Below are 21,520 nucleotides of genomic sequence, written 5' to 3'. Positions count from 1 at the left end.
ATGTGTATATATATATATATATATATATATAAGTTTGTTTCTTTTCACTTAGAAAATTTTCAAAAAACATCTCTTAATTACACAAAAGAAAAGGTTTTGGAAAATGATTAAAAACAACTATTAAATATTTAACTAAGCTTAAACCATACTTGTTTTTTGTTGCTATGTTACTTGTTGGTTTCACCATGCTGTTTTCTCTTGTTGGATGTAATGAAATTTCTGTTAACTGTAACTTCCTCTTTTTAGGTGTCTTTTGATTTAAGTGAATACACAGCAAATGTTGATGCCGTTGGTACTCTTCGAATCCTAGACGCTATACGAACATGTGGGTTGGAAAGTACCACCAAGTTTTATCAAGCTGCCACTAGTGAACTTTATGGAAAAGTACAGGAAATCCCTCAGAAGGAAACAACACCATTTTATCCTCGTTCTCCTTATGGTAATAATGTGTATCTTTTATTTTTAGTAAGAACATTGTACCTCCAGACTCAATTGTTTTTGAAATGTCACATTTTATTTTTTTCTAAAGAAAAAGTAGTATTGTTGAAAATGATTTCTTGTAAATAATTTAGTAACTCTTCTTGATATAAACAACTCATCATTATAATTTAATGAAGTGAAGACTGGTGGAGATTATAAAATTATCTTCCGTTGGTCAAATCAGTTCATAAAGATATTGATTTTTCTAAATAGTTGATTGTGTATACTGTTCTCATTCAGTTTTTGGTGCAAAGTAATAATTATACTTCGATTTTTAACTTTTTTTTTGGTAAAAACTTTATCCCAAATATGAGAACTGTCCTGTTTTAGTGCACAAGCTTAGATTATTATGGAACTCTAAAGTCTTGTATCACTATGGAAAGTGTCTAAGAAGGTCAATTTGGAATATGTTTTCTGTGTGAATTTAAAAAAAAGTGTCTTTGACATGAAATGGAAATATGTTATCTCTGGAACTTTCACTGTAGAAAAGCAAAAAAAATAATCATCTTTTTTTTTGTAAGTAATACTGTGATTATAAAGAACTGATTCCTCACTTATCTTACTAAATGATGTAAAGTAGTTTTTTTTCTCTTTTAGTCTTTGCACAAAACAATTTTTGAAACGAATGTATGAGAACTATGCATTTATCTGGGTTAAAAAAAGAAAACTAATTTTCATTACACTTGTTTTTGAACATTTACTTGCTAAATGTAAATATTTATTTGTTTTTTTTTATAAAAAACAATTTTTTAACGTATTTCAACTAATTCCAGGTGTGGCCAAACTATATGGCTACTGGATAGTGGTCAATTATCGTGAAGCTTATAACATGTTTGCTGTCAATGGGATTCTGTTTAATCATGAAAGTCCTAGAAGAGGTATTAGTTATTGAGCAGACTTGTTTTTCTTATTTCGCAAATCATGTATAAAATTTTATGATTTGTTAATAGTTAAAACAATATTAATTATTAAAAAGATAAATATACCATAAAGATAGTAGACTAGTAGCTTTCATAGATATATTTTTAAAGTTAATCATCATAGCATCAAGCATATGGATAATGTTGCTTTAGATTTTGTAAGATAAAATAATTGTTGATGGCAATTTTATATGATAAATTAATATGGACAAACATATTTATACTGCTTTGATTTGATTTAAAACAAGGCCTAACAATTATACTATCAAGTAAGTTTTGTTATTTTTTTACAATATATCTAGGTTTAAAACAAAAAATGATAATATTAATCATAAATGGAAATTAAAGAAACATGAAATTTTCTTAAAAGCTTGTTTTCTCTATAACATGATTTTAGGAACTCGTAACAGTTGGTCATATCTCTGAATGTGACTACATGTAATATGATACATATAATTTTTTTTTATGGGCACAGTGTAGCTTAGTGTTTAGCATGCTCAGATGAACCTAAGTGTTCTTGGTTTGTGGACCTTTGCTGTGAAAGTGCTCTCTGCACTTTGGGGACATGGATGTACTACAAGAATGATAATAAAATTCCACTATTCAATTAGACGAGTAGCTCAAGAGGTTGCATTGGCTGCTTTTCATGTAGCCTGTCACTTGAAATTTGGGCATGGCTATGTGTAGTTTGGTGGAAAAAATAATCCTGAAACAAACAAACCAATTTTTGTGATACTAAAACATTATACCTTATACTGAAGTTTCCTTCATTCTCATTAAATATGAATATATTTTTTTTTAGCTTACAAGTTTGCACAAGTCCTGATGCATACTTAAACGTTTGTGATGTATTTAGTTAGTGTTTTTGATGTGCTCCTTGCACAGCATATTGCTTATTCAGATAAGATATATATATATGACGTTTCATGTAATGCAATATATTATAGCAAAGCAGGAACAGCTTTTTACACACACACATACATAAGATTAGAAAATTATTGTGGTTCTTCTTTTGTATAAGTATCTTAGACATTATTATTCACATATTTAAGTATTATTTTTTTTACTCTGTGAACAATTTTTTTTGTTTTCTTACTGAATATTTAATGAATATTACAAAGTTACCACAAAATTTGTCAAGGTATTTCTTAACTGTGTGAAGGAAATTGTGAAAAATGAGGTTCAGGTAAATTTACTCAGGTATACCAACTACTACTAAAAACCATAACTTTTTAACATAAATGTTGTAGGAGAGACTTTTGTGACTAGGAAGATCACCAGGTCTGTAGCTAAAATTGTGCTTGGAGAACAAGAATACTTTGAACTTGGTAATCTGGACTCAAAGCGTGATTGGGGGCATGCTAAGGACTATGTTGAGGTATGAAGAATGTGTGTTAATATTAAAACAAGTTTAGAATTATAATATTTTTTTCTTGAAGATGTTAAAATATACATTCATTTTTTTCAAGTTTTAAGTTTGGCTTTAATTTGCATCAGACTGTCAAAATCAGTTGGTATCTAGATTATTTAGTTTTAAGTGAATATTATCTGTTCTTTTATGGTCATATTCAGAGCATTATTTTGGTTGATAAATAATTTTTTTCTTCTTAAGTGCTTGTTGTTACAGACTAAAATTTTAATTTGAAATTAAAAAATAAATATTGATAAAGATGTATTTACAAAATATGTGAATGATTAGATTTGAATAATTTTTTGAATGTCATTTCATATGAATTAAAATGAAGAAATACATACACTCTTAAGTTCTGTATTGCAAGAACTTTTTGTCTGCAGCATGATTTTGACTCTTGCTTATTGTGTATTACTATCCAGTTTCTATAAATGAAAAAGTGGTTGAATCAGTGACGAAACTCGAAGTTATTAAATTAATAACATAAGTGGATGAATTGTTAGATGTTGTTGTACGATGATAATGTTTTATATAATTTATAGACTTATCTTGAGGCTATCACAAACTTCTTCACTGCTATAGAAGAATATTCCATAATTTTTTTTTTTATGGTCATGATTATGCAAAGCAATTTCAAGAAAAAACATAGGTTATGAAAACAAGGCTCTAAGTAAGTGAGAGTTCAGAGGGATAAATTAGAAGTGGGTTTATGAATGACGGTGGTTACACTAGCTTTTTGTTCATGTGTTCCAAAATGCATATACATGGCAAAAAATTTGCATCCCGTCTTTCAGAAGTGAAGCATTTGTGAATATTAAGCACTTTTATATATGCAAATGCTTTGAATATTAAGTGAAGATTAAGAATCATCTACATATTAATAGAAGTTCCAGATGTGTGAGAAATAGCATGGGAGTGGGTGTTTAAAAACTAGAAAATAGGTCAAGAACTAGGCAAGATGCAGTGTAACTGGCATTGAGAATTAAATGTTATAAAAAATTTGATAAACTGACACTGGCCCATCCATGAGAAAAGAGGTCAAGAGCTAGGCAAGATGCAGTGTAACTGGCATTGAGAATTAAATGTTATAAAAAATTTGATAAACTGACACTAGCCCATCCGTGAGAACACTGAGGTGGATTTCAGTGAAGGCCGGTCACAAGATTAAGGAAACATTTCAAAATGTTTTATTTCAAGAAGTAAAAAATGATGATGTTTTGTCCAATTTTCATTGCAAACTAAGAAAACCAATGTCATTTAAAAATGTGTAAAATAGTTTCAATATGATTTCCTTAGGCCATGTGGTTGATGCTGCAAGAAGAGAAACCAGAGGATCTTGTTGTAGCTACAGGAGAGGCACATAGTGTGCGAGAATTTGTAGAAACTGCTTTTCAGCATGTTAAAAGAGAAATTGTGTAAGATCTTTTTATTATTTTTTAAATATTTTATAGGCTTTTATGAATTTCTACTGGTATGGTTACCTGTTTTCTTGATGTGTAGTGGTTGTGCATAAATCTTAAAGGTTGTGGAGAAAGTATATGTAATGTTGGCCTAAGCTTCGAAATAAATCCATTCTAAGGCGTTGAGCAAAATTCTCAGATGCAGTTCATAGACAAAGTTAACTTAGAACAATTATTTCTATAAAAATTGAGAAACTGACATTTTTTTTACCTCCGAAACTCGCACTTAAAATTATTAAATGTCTTTGTTCAGCTGGGTGAGTTATTCAAATTAAGCTCTTACAAAAGTATTGTAACTAAGTGCTATAATTTTGAACAGTTTAGAAGTGCTTATAAGTAATATTAATTGCATAGTTAAGAAAAAGGGTTAAATGTATTTAGGAAATTGTATGTAAAACAACTGATATAAGAAACTCAAACTAGCTGTAATTGCTATAGTAATCTTTTTATACAGCAATCTATAAATGTTTTAAATGAGATGTTTTTACAACTGATAGAGGGTTTTCAAGCACTTATACAATTGAAAGAAATAAAAATATAGTTAACATTTATATATAAAGATATTGGAAAGAAATATTGAAAATAACATTTATGTTACTGAAATAGTAGTTAGATGTAACATTTATATATAAAGATATTGGAAAGAAATATCAAAAATAACATTTATGTTACTGAAATAGTAGTTAGATGTTACATTTATATATAAAGATATTGGAAAGAAATATTAAAAATGACATTTATGTTGCGGAAATAGTAGTTAGATGTTACATTTATATATAAAGATATTGGAAAGAAATATTAAAAATGACATTTATGTTGCGGAAATAGTAGTTAGATGTAACATTTATATAAAGATATTGGAAATAAATATCAAAAATAACATTTATGTTGCGGAAATAGTAGTTAGATGTAACATTTATATAAAGATATTGGAAATAAATATCAAAAATAACATTTATGTTACTGAAATAGTAGTTAGATGTTACATTTATATATAAAGATACTGGAAAGAAATATTAAAAATGACATTTATGTTGCAGAAATAGTAGTTAGATGTAACATTTACATATAAAGATATTGGAAAGAAATATTAAAAATAACATGTTACTGAAATAGTAGTTAGATGTAACATTTACATATAAAGATATTGGAAAGAAATATTAAAAATAACATTTATGTTACTGAAATAGTAGTTAGATGTAACATTTATATAAATAAGAGTAGGTTCACAAATAATTTAGTATAATAGCTTCAAAAAAAAGATTTATAAATTGAAAGAAAAGTTACAATTAGTATTCATACAATTGAGAAAAAGGTTTCAAACAATCTTGCAATAATATAAAATGTCTGTCTGTTAGGGTTGCATTTTAACTGAACCAGTTTTTTCTCATGGTCAGCTAATCCAGGGTACAGTTATTCGATCAGTTAAAATTTTATGTCCCTGAAAATGCAAATATTGAAAATGTTGTTTAAAAGGAAGTTTTGTGAACTTTTTCAATATGAATTTGATAGCCCTTAGTTTTAGACCATGATTATAATAAATCCTTGAAATACCACAACCGTAGATATATATATTTTGACAAATTTTGAGAAATTCTACTAATAGAATAATAAAATTTGAGAAAACATATTTCTGTCTGTCCATTGTGTTTGAAAATAAAGAAGAAGAAGAGAAAAAGGAATAATCAAAAAACAATTTAGAAGTATAACGCCTACTAAGAGTGACTCGTATGGATGCATGTTAAATTGTGTGTGCATGTGTTGTTAAAATTTAACAATAAATCTTTTTCTTTGCAAAATTTTTAAATCATTTTTTTCATGTAGTGTTGAGTCAAGCATCAAAATAATTTTTAAAAGTGAATTTTCAGAGTATTGTTTATGCCATTTTATGGTAATAAAAATGTTACATTTTTATGTTTCAAAGAATATGCGTATTTTGTTTTTATTTGACTTTCATATTGGTTTGGCATGTAATTTTATAAAATTCTGTTTACAAATTCAGTATTTTGTTGAGATCTGAGGATTCTGTTAACAAATGCAAAAACATGGCTGACTAATTCAAACTTTTGAAGGAGGGGGTGTTATAAAATCATTCTGCTGTTAACAAGTGCATAAACAGGGATAAAGTTGGAGTGAGTATTCACAGTATTAACATTGCCATAGATGGTTTTTAGTTTCAATAGAACATTTAGAAAGAGGACATCTTACTGGCCTAATATTTCATTTTGTGTGGTTAGATAAGAATACAAATTGAGTGAAGTATTACAACTCTTTACATTTTTTTGAATTTACACATTTTCAACCAGTACTTGTGTGAATGAGGACAATATCTGGATACAAGGAAACACAACTGAGCTGTAAATAGAACAGATTAAAATAAAATGTTGAAGGCTAAATTTTCTGTAGCTACCATGATATATACATTTAAGCTTAAGTCAGTTCCTAAATATTAGTTTTAAAGGATTTTTCAGTGGAGTTGAATTAGGTATTGTGATTATAATATAAGTTATAGTGGGAACTATGTATAATTATTATTGTAAGAAAATTTCGGTAATTTACCAGGTGGCCACCTTCACCGTTATTTGTTTTTCTTCAGCCATAATCCTAAGAATGTATGTGTGTGTGTATCGGCATGCTAGGAAAATAATCATTCTATATATATAAGTGTTTACAAAGAGAAATATTTAATTTTTTATGTGCAGAAGTAAACTTTAAACCTTAATCATTTTGTACAGTTTATTTTCTAGGCAAGAAAAAAATTTTAAAAACAGAACGATTTTAACAAAATCTACATAGTTTGGACATTGGGTCTTGAATAGTACATTGAAAACTGGTAGATTATTTGTGATCTTTTTTAGATTTAATGTAAAAATCATTTTTGCAGGTGGGAAGGCTCAGGATTGGAAGAAGTTGGAAAAGAAAGGGAAACTGGAATTGTTCGAGTTCGAGTCAATCCAAAATATTTTCGTCCTGCAGAAGTAGTAAGTAGTTTTCTTCGGTATTTACAATTTTTTTTGTGGCACATTATTATATTTAGTACTTTGAATTATAAAATTTTGGGAAGGTTAAGCATAAACCACACATTTTCAGTGACATACAACCAGTACAGATATGTGGTATTTAAAATATAATGTCCATTCCTTTTCTGTAGTAAAATCCTTTGTTTTCTATGTAGTAGAGTAACACGTATATGTAAAAGTTTTCAACTTCTGAAATTCACGTGTATCTAGAAATACTATTTATTTAGTATACAAAACAAATCTCACAAAGTAAACATTTCAATCTGTTCAGCTCTTTGAAAGATTAATACTAAAACTGCACTAATAATGTAAAATTAGTGACCCCATCATATATTGATGGGGTCACCCCAGTGTTGTTCATATCAGGATTTTGTGAAGCTTACAATGTCTTTGTGAGTGTTCGATTAGCCTTTTCATGTACAAAATAGATTTTCAATGCATTGACTGTATGTTTGGGGTCATTGTCATGTTGAAATATTAAACTATGTCCAATGAGATTTGTATCTGAAGGAATGGCATGGTGGATCAGAACCTGCCTTCATCTATCAGCAGTCAAGGTATCTTCAATTTTATTTACGTCCCTGACACTCTTGGCTGAAATACAGCCCCATAATTGTATTTATCCCACCCCTCATGCTTTACTTTAAGCTGTGGTAAACTAACTGCTATACTGCTCTCCTGTCCACCTTTGAACAAACAGCTGTTCATTTTTGTCAAACAGCTAAAATGTAGACTTGTTTGTAAAGAGGATTTTTTTTTTCTAGGTTTGATCATCTCACTGTTTCATTTCTGTTACCCATTTCAGTGTTTTTGTTTTATTGTCTCTTCTCTGCAAAGTTTTTTGAACAGCTACATGCCCACTGAGACCATTTGGGGCTAATGTGTATTTTAATGTTCTTGAAGAAATATTTCTATCTATACTTGCAGCGAGATCATTCACAAGATTTATATTGGATCATCACCTATCAGGCAGAGAATTTACTCTAAGGAACTTTACATCACTTTTATGTAGCTTGAGTTTTCTTTCTCGACGACTTTTATTATCAATAATACCCGTTTCACAAACCCTCTTCAAGATCTTGCATATGGCACTGAGTGAAATATAAAGTTGTGATCTATTGAAAGGAATAACTTTCTTTAGTTAAAACCCTGATTTGCATATGCTTGTCATGTGTAATCTCCTTCCCAGGAGCCACTGTGTTTACCACAAGTTTCAAACTGACACCACATTATTTCCTTAACACTCAGTCACATTGTTCTGTATCATCAACACAACACTGCATTAGGCAACATTACATTTTTACACAAAAGATATTATTTTATCATGTGTAATTTGCATTATGTACCCACTTTGTCCACTGTTTCCATAAGTCTTTCTAATACTGTATATTAAATATGGCAAATTACAGTTTGCATTTTTAGTAACATTGATTTTATACATGAAGATAAAAGTTTACTGTCATCTATATTAGGAAGTAGGAAAGCTGATTTGGGATGTCTAACTAATAGAAATTTTTAATTATGCCTGGAATGCCTAGACTTGTTAGTTTGTTTCCATACTTTCTAGCTATAGTAGGACTGAGTACTCCCAGTGACCATTGGCCAGAAAAAGAATAACAGTTTAAAGATTATTGTTGATGGACAGGAAACTAATACCTGTGTATAGAGCAAATTAACTTTTGGATTGAAAAAATAAAAGTAAAGACTTTTTTGTCACATCCTTAGCCCTGACGACCTCTTCCCACCCCAGTGTTCTGATATTAGAAGCTAAACGTCCATCAGGTGACAGTCTTGTGAGTATGAGAAAACTAGAAAAGTCACACACTGTGTGTGTGTGTGTGTGTGAGAGAGAGAGAGATCTCTTCTTAGTTGGTTATGTAGGCATGGAACCCATCTTGTATAGAACCATTAAGTATTGTTATATGTATTTCTTTAAGGACTTTTTGCTGGGAGATGCCTCTAAGGCTAGGAAAAAGCTGGGATGGAAACCTAACATAACATTTGAGGTAAATAATGTTTTCACAAGTAAATTAGTTTTGCTTCCTAAGTTAGTGTATCATTTGTATTGTATTATTAGAAAACAATAAAACCATCAATCTAATCAATATAATTTTTGGACAGATTATTTGTAAAAATTAACAGTTAAGATTGTGGTATTCTGGTTTTCTCTTTTTTTTAAATGACATAAACATCAAATTATGGCACTTGTCAAACTAAGTTTATAATGTTTTATTTTGGTGATTTTTTCTTAAAAATTACACTTTTTATGTAGAAAGCTGTCATGATATAAAAGACTGTTTGGTTTAGATATTAAAGATTAATTTATTTTTGCTGAGTGAATATTTTATTATTTTTTAGTTTTTGTTATAATATAAGTTAAAAGTAGACAAATGTAGGAAGTTTTGTTAATAATTCATTGGCGTTGAGAATATTGAAGGTGGGCAGACGAGTAAGTGATAATGATATAAATAGCGTGAGATGAGCAGGAAGCAGCAGACAGATAATAGCAAAAGAGAATAAAGTTGGTGTGAAGTTAAGTATTGTAGATGTGATAGGTCTAACATTTAATATGTTAGAGTGAAACTAACAGTAGAAAAGAAGAAAAATAATTTTATTATGTCAAAACGTGGTCTAAAGTAATTGAATCAGTTTGAGATCACTTTGACTAAAGGAACAGAGGATCTTCAAAAGAAAAAAGACCAAATGATTATGGAAACTTGTGCCACATATGTAAGTGAATCACAAAGAGTACTAGTGCGATAGAAATAGAGAAGATAGTTCGGCTTGTCAACTGAAATTCTTAAATAATTAAATAGGCCCAAGTGGATATTTGACAAGAAGGAGAGAACCACATATATAATATTTATGATATGTCCATAATATCTGTAGTGTTGAAGAATATATTGTACATACATTAACTTGTTCTGAATATATATATTATTTTGAAAACAGGTGAGGTGCGTGCTGTAAATTCATTATTGAATTTATCGCTAACAAGTCACAGACACCTGTTGTAGAAGAATCCTAAGCCCAACAACAACAACACAGTATCTATTTATACTATTAACAAGTATAAGTAAAAGTCTTTACATTCTGACAATTGGTAAAGAATTATATTTTAAATTCTAACAAAGCAAAGAATAAATTATTTATTCTGAATAATTATGCACACTGAAGTGCTTAGATTTTTCATTTTGTTGTGTACTTTTTATTGTTTTATTAATAATAAAAACTTTATATTGATAACAGTACTCTTTGGTAAGTATTGATTAACTTTATCATGTGATATAAATTGTGACTGCCTAGGGAGGTGATGTGGTATTTTTTTTCTTAATTGCCTTGAAATTTACATGTTAAACATAGTTATAGTTGTAGAAAGTGAGCTTGATTCTTGTATTTTACCTGCTGATGTATATATTACATGATATTTTTGTTTCCTTTTAAAGTTTTCATATCCTATTTTATCTGAGACAACAAAGGCTCTTAATAAAAGCTTTGAAGTCATTGTCCAATACATGAAGTTTATTAAAACATGGATTTTAAATGATTTGCTACAATGTCCTTATTATGTAAATAGCACTTTTATTACATCGAAACAGCTAAGGTCATGCTATGTAGATCATCCCATATCTAAATGTAAATCATAAATTATCCCATTTTTGAGTATCTTGCTAGCAAGATTGAATCAAGGACCTCTTGCATGCCAGGTGAGTACTCTACCAAAATGGTTCAAACCACGAGAATTAGTAAATCACTTTTGACCCTTTTGCTATGGGCTTGGCAGATTCAACTGAGGTCATAACCCCAAAGTGACCATCAGGGTTTCCATACTATAACTTTTAATATGTTTCGTGTATCTTCATGAAATTTGGCAGGTTTTCAGTAAATATTTCAAGTCTTTTGTGTACAAGAAATTAGATTTTTAATTAAGTATTTTACTAAAAATTTGTCCATGAATATATGGAATTAGAGTGTTAGCTGTTCTGAGTGCAAAGTGATTTTTCATATTAAGATGAAAAATACTTTCTTCACCTGAAAATTGTCAAATTTCATTTGCATAATGTCCAAAACCTTCTACATAAACATCAAACTCCACAGTAAAACTTTATATTTTGTTTTATTTTCTCTACCCTAACACTATACTTATTTGATCAACCTGGCCGACCTTGTAACCACCATAAATAAAATATGAAGTAAATCTAAATTGCCCCTTTTTTCTTTCTGGAATGGCTGCAAATTGTAAGGAAAACTACAATTGTTTATCCTAAATAGCTTAAAGCTTATAACAGTATACATCTGTTTATACTTAAATTTTATTGCCCTTTGACCCTTGTCTAACTAATAACACCACCACACAATTTGTAAATCACTTGGTGAATGTGTAGCTCAAGTTATCGTATTGAATTTCGTAACAAACGAGCTGCTTGCGAGCATACCTCGTGAAGAATTACTATTATTATTTTTCATTATATTACTTAATCTAACCTTACCTAACCTAATAATTTTTATGTTTTAGTTACTTTATAATAATAAATAAACAATATACATGAAAAACAAGAAATATGGTACTTACCTGCATCCTATTGTTTTTTTGTTGTTGACTGTTGATAAAAATTAAGCCTGCTTTTTGGTACTAATGGTACTAGTACACTAAATAATTTTTATCTAATTAAATAATGCCTGAGATCTTGAGTCTCATTTTTGTTTATTACATCCCATGAGCCAAAGTATTGGTTTATGAATAATTTAGTCGATGTATACAATCTTTTAACAGTACAGTTCTCTGAGCAGTAGGCTCCAGATAATGGCTCTGATTGTATTTCACAGTGTAAAAGCTGTTCAGCCCCCAATATCTCCTCCCTGAGTGTTTTCAATCAAATTAACTTTTCTCTGCTGTCATTCCTGTGATTTGCTGCAGGGCTCAAATGCCTTTTCACATTTCATAGAACCCACAATGTAGCAATCAAGCTCTTCCATTATCCCCAATTACTTCTGTAATTATTCCAAGGGGGGTTCTGTATATAGAAACAAACTCTGTTAGGACATCTGCCTGTTGTATTCGAGCATATGTGCCACATTTGGTCCCATTAACTTGTGAGTTGGAGTAAGATCTGGGTCCCAGGTGGGAGGTGTTTGGAGAAGAAACACAAAATCCCATGCCAGTTTCAGGCTAAGTGGCTCTGAAAACTTACTCATAGATCCCCATCATGCTTGGGTGAACTACCTGGCACATTTTAGCCCCCTTGGTAGGGGTCTACACTGTATGGATTTGGATACCTTGGGACACATTACGTCTGCCTGCCAAATTTGGTCCTGCCAGCTCCAAAACTATGGGAGGAGTTCATGGACGAACAAACACACAACATGAATTAATATAGGATGATGATAATTATGTATTTTGTTTGATGATAAAATTATTTCATAAATAAAAATGCAACATTTTATTGTATACTATCAAGTTATATTGTCCTTTTTCTGTAGTACTGTAGTCTGAGGTATGTTTTAAAGTTTCTGAATTCTTTGTAACCAGATTACAAGCTAAAGTGGTTTAGTTAGTTAGGTAGTATTATGAGGGAAAGTTGAAATTTCATTGTGTTGTACATGCATCTTTCCCTGTAAAGCCAGGGGAAACTATTTGGAATGACTGTGGCTATCCTGGGATTTGTTCATTTTTGATGATAAATCTCGCATAAGAAATTTCGAATGTGGTAATAAAATATCAGATTTATTCAGTTTTATATATTTTGTTTTTCTGTATGTATTGTACGGAGACTAAAATATGTTTTTTATTAATGAACAAAGGTGAAATGAGCAGCAATTGTCTAGTTCAGAATGGAGAAAGTCTTGGAGGACTCACCTACAAAATTAGCTCAGGTACAAAGGTCGACCTTTGTTTTTTCGTCATGAAAATTTTGCCCAAAATTGTCTATAAAAATATCTTTTTCTCCTTTTCACAGAAACTGGTACATGAGATGGTTGATGCAGATATCAAGTTGATGAAGAAGAATCCTTCTGCATAGTACATGCAGAAAGTATGTTGTTAACCTGGAAAGTAACTTCTCACCAAAGTACCTTTATCTGTTAACATTTATATCCTTTTAACTTGGGACCATTAAAGTACAACACGCATTGTGGTTGTGTAGCTACTAAATAGTGATATAAGCACATTAAGAATGACTATTTCTATTGCTGATTCAGGTTGTTATTTGATATCTTTGTATCAGCTGCATGAGAAAGCATTCATTCTATTTGCACAAGGACATTTTGGTAATTTATTTTATCTGTTATCTTAAATGGCAGTCTTTTTATGCAAAATTTTTTGTGATTTATAGAGTTTTATGCGTTTAACTACACGTTTAAGATAACAGCATTGCTAATTACATTGATTTCAAATCTTTTTAAAAGACATTAGTACAGAACAGTAAAAGAAGTTTATTGCTGTCAGTTAGCTCAGTAAAATGTTTCATTTCTTTGTTTTAGTTGTACTTAATCAAATATGTGGAATAATTCATTATGGACTTGCAATACTTCTTTATAATCTAAAAGATTAAAATTATGGATTTGACCATTTTCTGTTTTTAAAAATTTGCATTTATTAAGGTATCCATAAATTAATTAAACTATATTTATTACAATTTATATGTTAAAAAACTGTCAAAAAAAAGGAAGAGTATTGTGTTTAATTATCAGGCATAACTATATAGTTTTTATATAGTTTAAATGAATAAGTACACTGTGTAAAATTACAAGAATTAATTATATTATGTTATTTAAAAGAAGTTGGGCATAATATGGTAAAAAAACTCCACAGGTTTCATTCATGTGTATGTTTGAAAATTATGCTTCTGCACTTAATGATAAACTTGGTAACTGTATTTTGTAATGTTTTTTTTTCTATGGTTAGAACAGACTGCAGAAATTGATTACATCATCTAAGATTAAGATTTATTTAAAAAGGATTTTGTACCTGTTATTAGTAAAGTTTGATGTAATGAGAAGTGTATCAGCAGAGAATGAAGAAAAATAATTTTTCTAGTCAAAGTAGTCCAAACTATTACAATGTTAGTAATTATGTTGTAGTTGTAAAAATAGAAACACACACATGTATCTTTAATTTTTTTTTTGTCAATGGTTCCTATTGTTTCATTAGAGTAATATACTGTATATGGTATTATTTTGTATCCTAAAAGAAGGTAAATGACAATGTAGTGGAAGTATAAAGTTATGTATCTCTTAAGTTTTACATATATTGCAATACAAAAGTTGTCAAAAATAAGTATTTCTGTTAAATTGTGATAATGTTAAAAATATTTTGAGTACCACATATGGTTTTTTTTTATTGTTTATATATTTATATTGGTTTAGCTTAGTTGATTTTGAAATCAGTTTCAAAGACCATTTACATATTGTGAATGGGGCATTACGCGTTTTTTAGAATTAAAGCTATATATATATAGCATCTGATGTAGTGCTTACTTGACTGTCCGTCAAATGTGATATTTCTAAATTCTATATAGAGTAGCCATTTCTGGTCAGTAATTTTTCTTATATTTTTTGTAAGTGATTAGATGATGTGTATGAACTCTCTGACAGGTAAATTCCAGTGTTGTAACTATGCATTTTATGGTTATAATTTGTTCCATTACACTGTAAACTTAGAGTAGCCTGCATTCTATTTGGAGCAAATCATTAAGATTTTCTACTGACTATTGTCACCAGTCTCAGAACAAAACTAAAAACAACATTGAAATAAAATTTCATAAAGAAGTTTGTTAAAGTCAATAAGTACTTGGAGTGGATTTTTAAAGTTTCATAAAATATGATATTGTAATGATAATATACTACTAGTTTAAAATAAAAAGTATTCAACTAATCAAAGATTATATGAAGTATCAATAATCATATTGGTTCTTTGCATTTTGCAACTAGTATTCAAATTTTTTCTAAAGATGACTTTTAAACTTTTGAAAGTTTAAATATATTATATAGTAAAGGGTTATGAGAATAGATTTAAACAGTATACAAGAATCAGAAGATAACATAGTGTGTAATTGCCGTCTGACTGGATATTATTTGGTTAATTTAATTTTACCCATAAAGGTGGAAAGAAGTGGGTGTGTTCAAGAATTTTAAGACATTGAAATTTGCTTTCTTTTTGTTATTTGAGTGTTTAGTATTTTTTATTTTATAACAATGTAGCAAATTTATAAGTGAAATGAAACATATCCTCTCTCTCTGTATTGCACTTATACACTATATTCTATTTCTTATTGATAATTACATTTGAGTGCCTTATATAATATGTAGTGTGAACACCAGACATTGCCTACGATTTTTACTGTACCCCGTGTGTTTTGCACTGACGGTTTGGAGAAATAAAGTGTGCATTAAAATATTTTCACACATGCATACTTTTTGAGTGAAATTTTATTAATCGACAGATACAGACATCATTAAAACCCTGAGTTAAATGAAAATCTCATGAAGTTAATTGTCAGAGGATTTATTAAACTGTGTGTATGGTTTCAAGACTCAAATACACAATTTTTACAATCAGATTTATTGATTTATAATTTGCACTAGTATGTATTCACAATGATAAAATATTAACTTTACACACTTTTGCATCAACAAGCGAATTTATTTTAGGTTGTAAATCAATGGTTGAAAGTTTAAAGCATTTGGGAATTGGGAAAAGTTTTGAAAATGTGAAGAAAATAATGCTGATATTAAATTAACTTAGATGATTTACTGTTTATCCTCTTACATCCTCGTAAGACATGTTCAAGTACATGTAACTTAATGGTGGTTCTGAAATTAGCACATGCTTCTAATTTGTGGCCAATAGAAGGAAAATATTTTAGTTTTTGGTATATTTCTGTTTTGTTTTTTTATTAGGAAATGAAGATTTTAAAATTTTAGTTGGATTAATCTGATTAATATTAGTGTGTCTGTAATGTTTATTTAAATTAGTTGATGTTTGAATATTACAATTAGTACATTTTATTTTTTTTGCATGTATGATATTTAATTGAGATTATTTTCAAAAGTTTTATTATTATTATTATTCTAATTTTCCTTTTGTAATTTTTTCTTCGCAGACTGAAGTCTTACCCGTTTGGTGACCCTGCCCTTATGCTCCAAATTACACCCCAAAATGTAATTTTTTTCAAAATTAGGGTTTTAGAAAATAAATGTGAAAGGATGGTGGATTTAAAATATAAAAACATCTTTCGCTCTGGGAGTAGGTTAGGGTATGAGGTGGTTGGTAGTTTATTTAATCTTAAAGTTTATATTATTTTTGTGATTTCCCAAAAATAATTGCTGACATCATTATATATATATATATATATATAGATAGATAGATACAGTAAATTAGTAATAACTAGTTAGAAATGCTGAAGGAGTTCAATTAAACTTTTCTTAAACCAAGTACATTTATATTTTCAGAATGAATGTAAACATTTAAAAGTGTTTCCTTAATTTTGAAGTTTCAGTTCCTCAGTTTTACCACTTTGAAGAGTGTCATAGAATTCAAATTAAAGTACTTAATTTTGAATAGTTTTTGCAAACACTGTCACATCATCCTATCTGCAATAACTCAGGTCAGTTGATTAGTAATTTTAGATCAGTGGTATAGCATTGACTGATTTAATAATTGCAATAGTGAATATGGAGTTTTTTTCAAATTTAAGTAAAAATGAAAGGGATTGTTAATTCTAAATCAGGCAAAGGAAATGCTATTGTAATTATTTTAATGTAGTTTTTTTTCTTTTTAATTTTGTGCAAAGCTACTTGAGGTTTATCTGCACTAACTATCCCTAATTTAGCAGTGAAAAACTAGAGGGAAGACAGCTAGACAACAACAACCATTGCCAATGCTTGGGTTTATTTTTTTACCAATGAATTATAGGATTGATCATCATAATATAATGCCCCCCCCATGGCTGAAAGGACAAGCATGTTCAGTGACAGGGATTCAATCCTACAACCTGTGGTTCATCAGTTTTCAGTTGTCTCATATAATGCAACAGTTGAAGTTTGATAATAATGTGTATAGTGCCAGTTTTGATTTTGAATTGTTATATACAAGTACACCTTTTGAAAAAACTATATAGTTAAGTGCTGATCTGCTTTACAATGACAATTCCAACAAGGTTACTATTCCAAGATCTGTGTAATCGAAATTAATGAACTTTACTACTAAATAATCCCATTTTTTTAATGATATTACCATTAACTTGAGACTGGTGGCATTTTTAGCCAATTTATTTCTGTGTTTTTATGAAAGACAGTGGCTAGAAACATGTCCACAACAGTTTAAACTTTTCTATTATCAGAGATATGTTGATGACACCTTCATCATCTTCAAGAAACTTATCAAGCTTCCCAATTTCTTCACTATTTGAATAGTATACGTAATAGCATGATGTTTACTGTGAAACATTCAACATCGGCAGGATCATAAATTTCCTTTTGAAAACTTTAATTAGTAATAATAAGGAGCAATTTGAATATGAAGTATATCATAAGAAAATATTTACAGATTTGTATTTCAACCATGCAAGTTTTATTTCAAATATTTTTAAAGAAAGTTTAGTCAATATTATTTCATAGTGCATATACAAAATATCTAACACATACGAGATATTTCTAAATAACTTAATAACATCAAGAAATTATTTAAGAATGATTTTCCAGTTTCTTTGATTGATAGAACAATTCATAATTAGTTCAATAAGGGTTAATATACCATGTACAATTGATATGCCAAAATATGCTCATATCATTAGCCATGAGTAAATATTCCTTAATCATTAAGAATCAGTTGGAAAATGTCATTCGAAGGGTGTATCTGCAGATGTGTGTTTAATCCTAATTGTCGTCTATGGTTTTTCTTTAGATTATAGGTTCAGATACTGACTTTATAATCATCATATGTAGTTTATAAATTTACTTGTCTTTTGCTGTCGGCATGGTTACATTAATTCTACTATAAAAAAAACTGTACGTGAATTAAAGAGCATGCTAACCTAAGAGTAAAATTGAGTATATCCCACATTTTTGTATGTATATGTATGAGATCTGTAGAAAAGTATCTTAGTGTCAAACCACATGTAAATTTTTCAAAACATGGCTCGGTAATTGACCAAAAAACAGCAAAATTATGCTTTTTTTGTTAGCTTTGACCCCCCCTTAAAAAGACTCAAAATGGGGAAATCAAACTTTTTTTTATGTCAATGTATTGGGTGTATGAACATTTATATATGTGCCAGTTTTATCTTGATTGCTGTAAATATTACCGCACAGTAGCCGCCAATATACATTTTTGAGTTGTTTGACCTTTCACCCTATGAAATCTTTAAAAAGGCGTCTGGGCTTATTAAACCAACGTATAACCCTACCAAATTTCAGGTCCAATCCGTCGAGAAAAGAAGGAATGGCGGTCGATTGCAAAGTGTTTGGAAGAAGAAGAAACAAAAGAAAAACTGTGTGTGTCTGTCTGTCTTTCTGCGGAGACATAAAGCTTACACCAGCGGGTCCGGTCCACAGTGTAGTGTTTTATATAGATTCTGAGGTTTACAAGCTGGGGATGTCCAGTTACACCAATTATTTCTAGCGTAGACATATATAATTAGCCAGTAACAACACCTTTGTCTCTGTTGCGAACGGATCTGTACAAAATGAATATTCTGTTAAATATGCATTCGAACTTGTTAATAGCTTAAAGCAGACAAAATTTATGATAGTTATGATAAAAAGTATTTTTTTACAAACATACGTGTAGACGAAATTATTGATCATTGTCCTAACGCTGTGTTTGTTGACAGTGGTATAACTAAAGATATTTTAAAACACTTCTACGTTTTGCGACAAAATGATCACACTTTATACTTAATGGTAAAATCTATAAAAAAGATTTATGGAATGGCTACTATGGACTTTATCCTTTCTCTTGACTTTTCTAACTTTTCTTGCATGAGGTAATTTGATTGCACTTCTGTCCTGAACGTTTTAAGCCTGCGTAGTACAGGAGATAGGTTTTACGACACTTCTGTTTGACAACATTCAGTCGCTTAAAGAATTTCTCGAGTTTTTAAGTGGTAAACACCCCAATATAAAATTTATTATTGAAAATTAACAGTATGATAAACTCTCGTCCTTATGTGTATTAAATAATATTGGGATACTTACCATTAAAGTTTATAATAAACACACTTAAAAACTGAACACCCCACCCGTTGTGGTGGTCGATGTTCCAAAGAAACCTTTTACTTTAGTCATACCCTATTTTGGGACTATTTCATAAATTATGAAATGCTGTAAGCACAAATTCAGTTCAAATGTGTTTAATGTTAAGATGGTTTTTCAACTGTAAACAGAAACAACACCCATTTCAGTAACTCGCTAGTGGTATACGAGTTCACGTACCCGATGCGCAACTATGGATATATTATGACAACCACTAGAAGGCTCTGCAGTCGAATAGAAAACTGCTACGATGAAACCAACGATATTATTAATATTGCTAATCACTGTAAATGAATGTGGTTTTGAATTTACCTCCAGTTTTTTACTGCGCTATTCTCCGTTACCGAGAACAATTCCACTTTAGAATATTAAAATCTGTTGTCATTAGCCTAATAATAACCCGAAGATAAGCACACTACCATTGTATCTTGAATTGTGAAGAAAATAACCGAACATGAAATTAGAACGCTGACTTTTTCGTGCATTAACCCTTTCAACACAGGCTCGGTCCGTCGGATCGACCTCGTAACCACTGTGTGCTTGTTATAGTTATGCTATAACTTCTAAATTAGTAAGCGTGTGTTAATTAAGTTTGGCAGATTATCAGTTAACATTACAATGCTTTCGTACGCAAAACATTAATTCTCAATATGTTACATATCCAACATGCAAAATATTTTTATTTTAAGATTAAAAATATTTCCATGCATCAGAAAATTTTCAAATTTCATATGCGAAATATTTATAATGTCCAGATAGTTATCAGATGTTTCTTATGGAAACATTTTATCTGTTATTTTCACTAATGAATCTCTACGGGTTCAATAGATTTGACCGATCTCGTAACCAACATAAAAAATTAGGAAATAAATATAAGTTACGTTTCTTTCATTCTAGAATGACTACAAATTATAACACAAAAACATAAATGTTTAGAATAAATAGTTTAAGTCTCATAACATTATACATTTATATACATATTTATTGTATTGACCTTTCAGCCGTGCCTGGCTAACATTTCAGACATTGTAATGACGTGGAGCACATGCACTCGTGTTACGGTATTCAATAATATAAAATTGACCTTTAATCTTTACAAAGTGTGTGTGTGTTTTGGTAGACTAGTATTTAATAAAATACAGTAACATTTCAACTATTATACATTATATATGTATAGAGATTATTATTATTTATAAATAAGTTATTAAACATATTTTTCATAAAACATAGAAGCAAACAATTATCTCTTCTAGTTACGACCTTTCTACTCAGTAGCTGCTTGACGTAGGTTGCTAAGCCTTTTAAAATTTCACACGAAGAGGACATGAAACGAAATAATTTCTTTAATGTTTTATGTATACAGTTGAATAACAACAAAAAAATCATAAATTACTATATCGATCATAGAATTCCACTAAAATTTACCAATCTAAATAACTAAACTGCATTTCGGCCAGGTGGTTAGGATGCTCGACTCCCAATCTGAGGAACGCGGGTTCGAATCCCCGTCCCACCAAACATGCTTACCCTGTCAGCCGTGGGGCGTTACATTGTGACGGTCAATCCCACTATTTATTGGTAAAAGAGTATACCAAGAGTGGGTGGTGATGACAAGCTACCTTATCTCTAGTATTACAATGTTAAATTAGGAACAGCTAGTATAGATAGCTCTCGTGTAGCTTTGCACGAAATTGTAAACAAAGCTGTATTTCGCTCTGAAAAAATATGAAATTTGAAGCAGACTAAATACACAACCTACCTGCCTGAAATCTTGGTTCGAAAAAATGAGAGGGCCTCCCAACATTTTATAATGGCTGAGAAATCCACTAGAGGGACATTCTGAGATGTCAGTTGGTTATTCACATGTCATATATTGAAGAAAGTGCATATAAGAGACCATTTCTAAAAAATCACAAACATCTAACTGGAAGTAGTGCTGCATTCAACATACCATGTGACACACAAAATTCGATGTTT

At 29.8% G+C, this 21,520-nt stretch overlaps 1 protein-coding gene across 1 annotated transcript in view; it reads left to right on the top strand.

The window, feature by feature from the left end:
• The window catches only part of LOC106463937 (GDP-mannose 4,6 dehydratase-like), a 29,221-nt gene extending 15,653 nt beyond the window's left edge, over positions 1–13,568 (top strand). Inside the window, exons 4-10 of the mRNA XM_013924025.2 lie at positions 247–439; positions 1,254–1,358; positions 2,651–2,778; positions 4,108–4,226; positions 7,156–7,252; positions 9,229–9,297; positions 13,249–13,568. Of these exons, the coding sequence (XP_013779479.1) occupies positions 247–439; positions 1,254–1,358; positions 2,651–2,778; positions 4,108–4,226; positions 7,156–7,252; positions 9,229–9,297; positions 13,249–13,311 (774 nt within the window). The 3' untranslated portion in view covers positions 13,312–13,568. The remainder of the gene's footprint in view (positions 1–246; positions 440–1,253; positions 1,359–2,650; positions 2,779–4,107; positions 4,227–7,155; positions 7,253–9,228; positions 9,298–13,248) is intronic.
• Positions 13,569–21,520: the final 7,952 nt, after the last annotated feature.

The sequence above is a fragment of the Limulus polyphemus genome, unplaced genomic scaffold, assembly GCF_000517525.1.
Source record: "Limulus polyphemus unplaced genomic scaffold, Limulus_polyphemus-2.1.2 Scaffold1520, whole genome shotgun sequence".
Classification (NCBI taxonomy): Eukaryota; Metazoa; Arthropoda; class Merostomata; order Xiphosura; family Limulidae; genus Limulus; species Limulus polyphemus.
The sequence above is the reverse complement of the archived record's forward strand: the minus strand, read 5'-3'. Positions and strand labels throughout refer to the sequence as shown.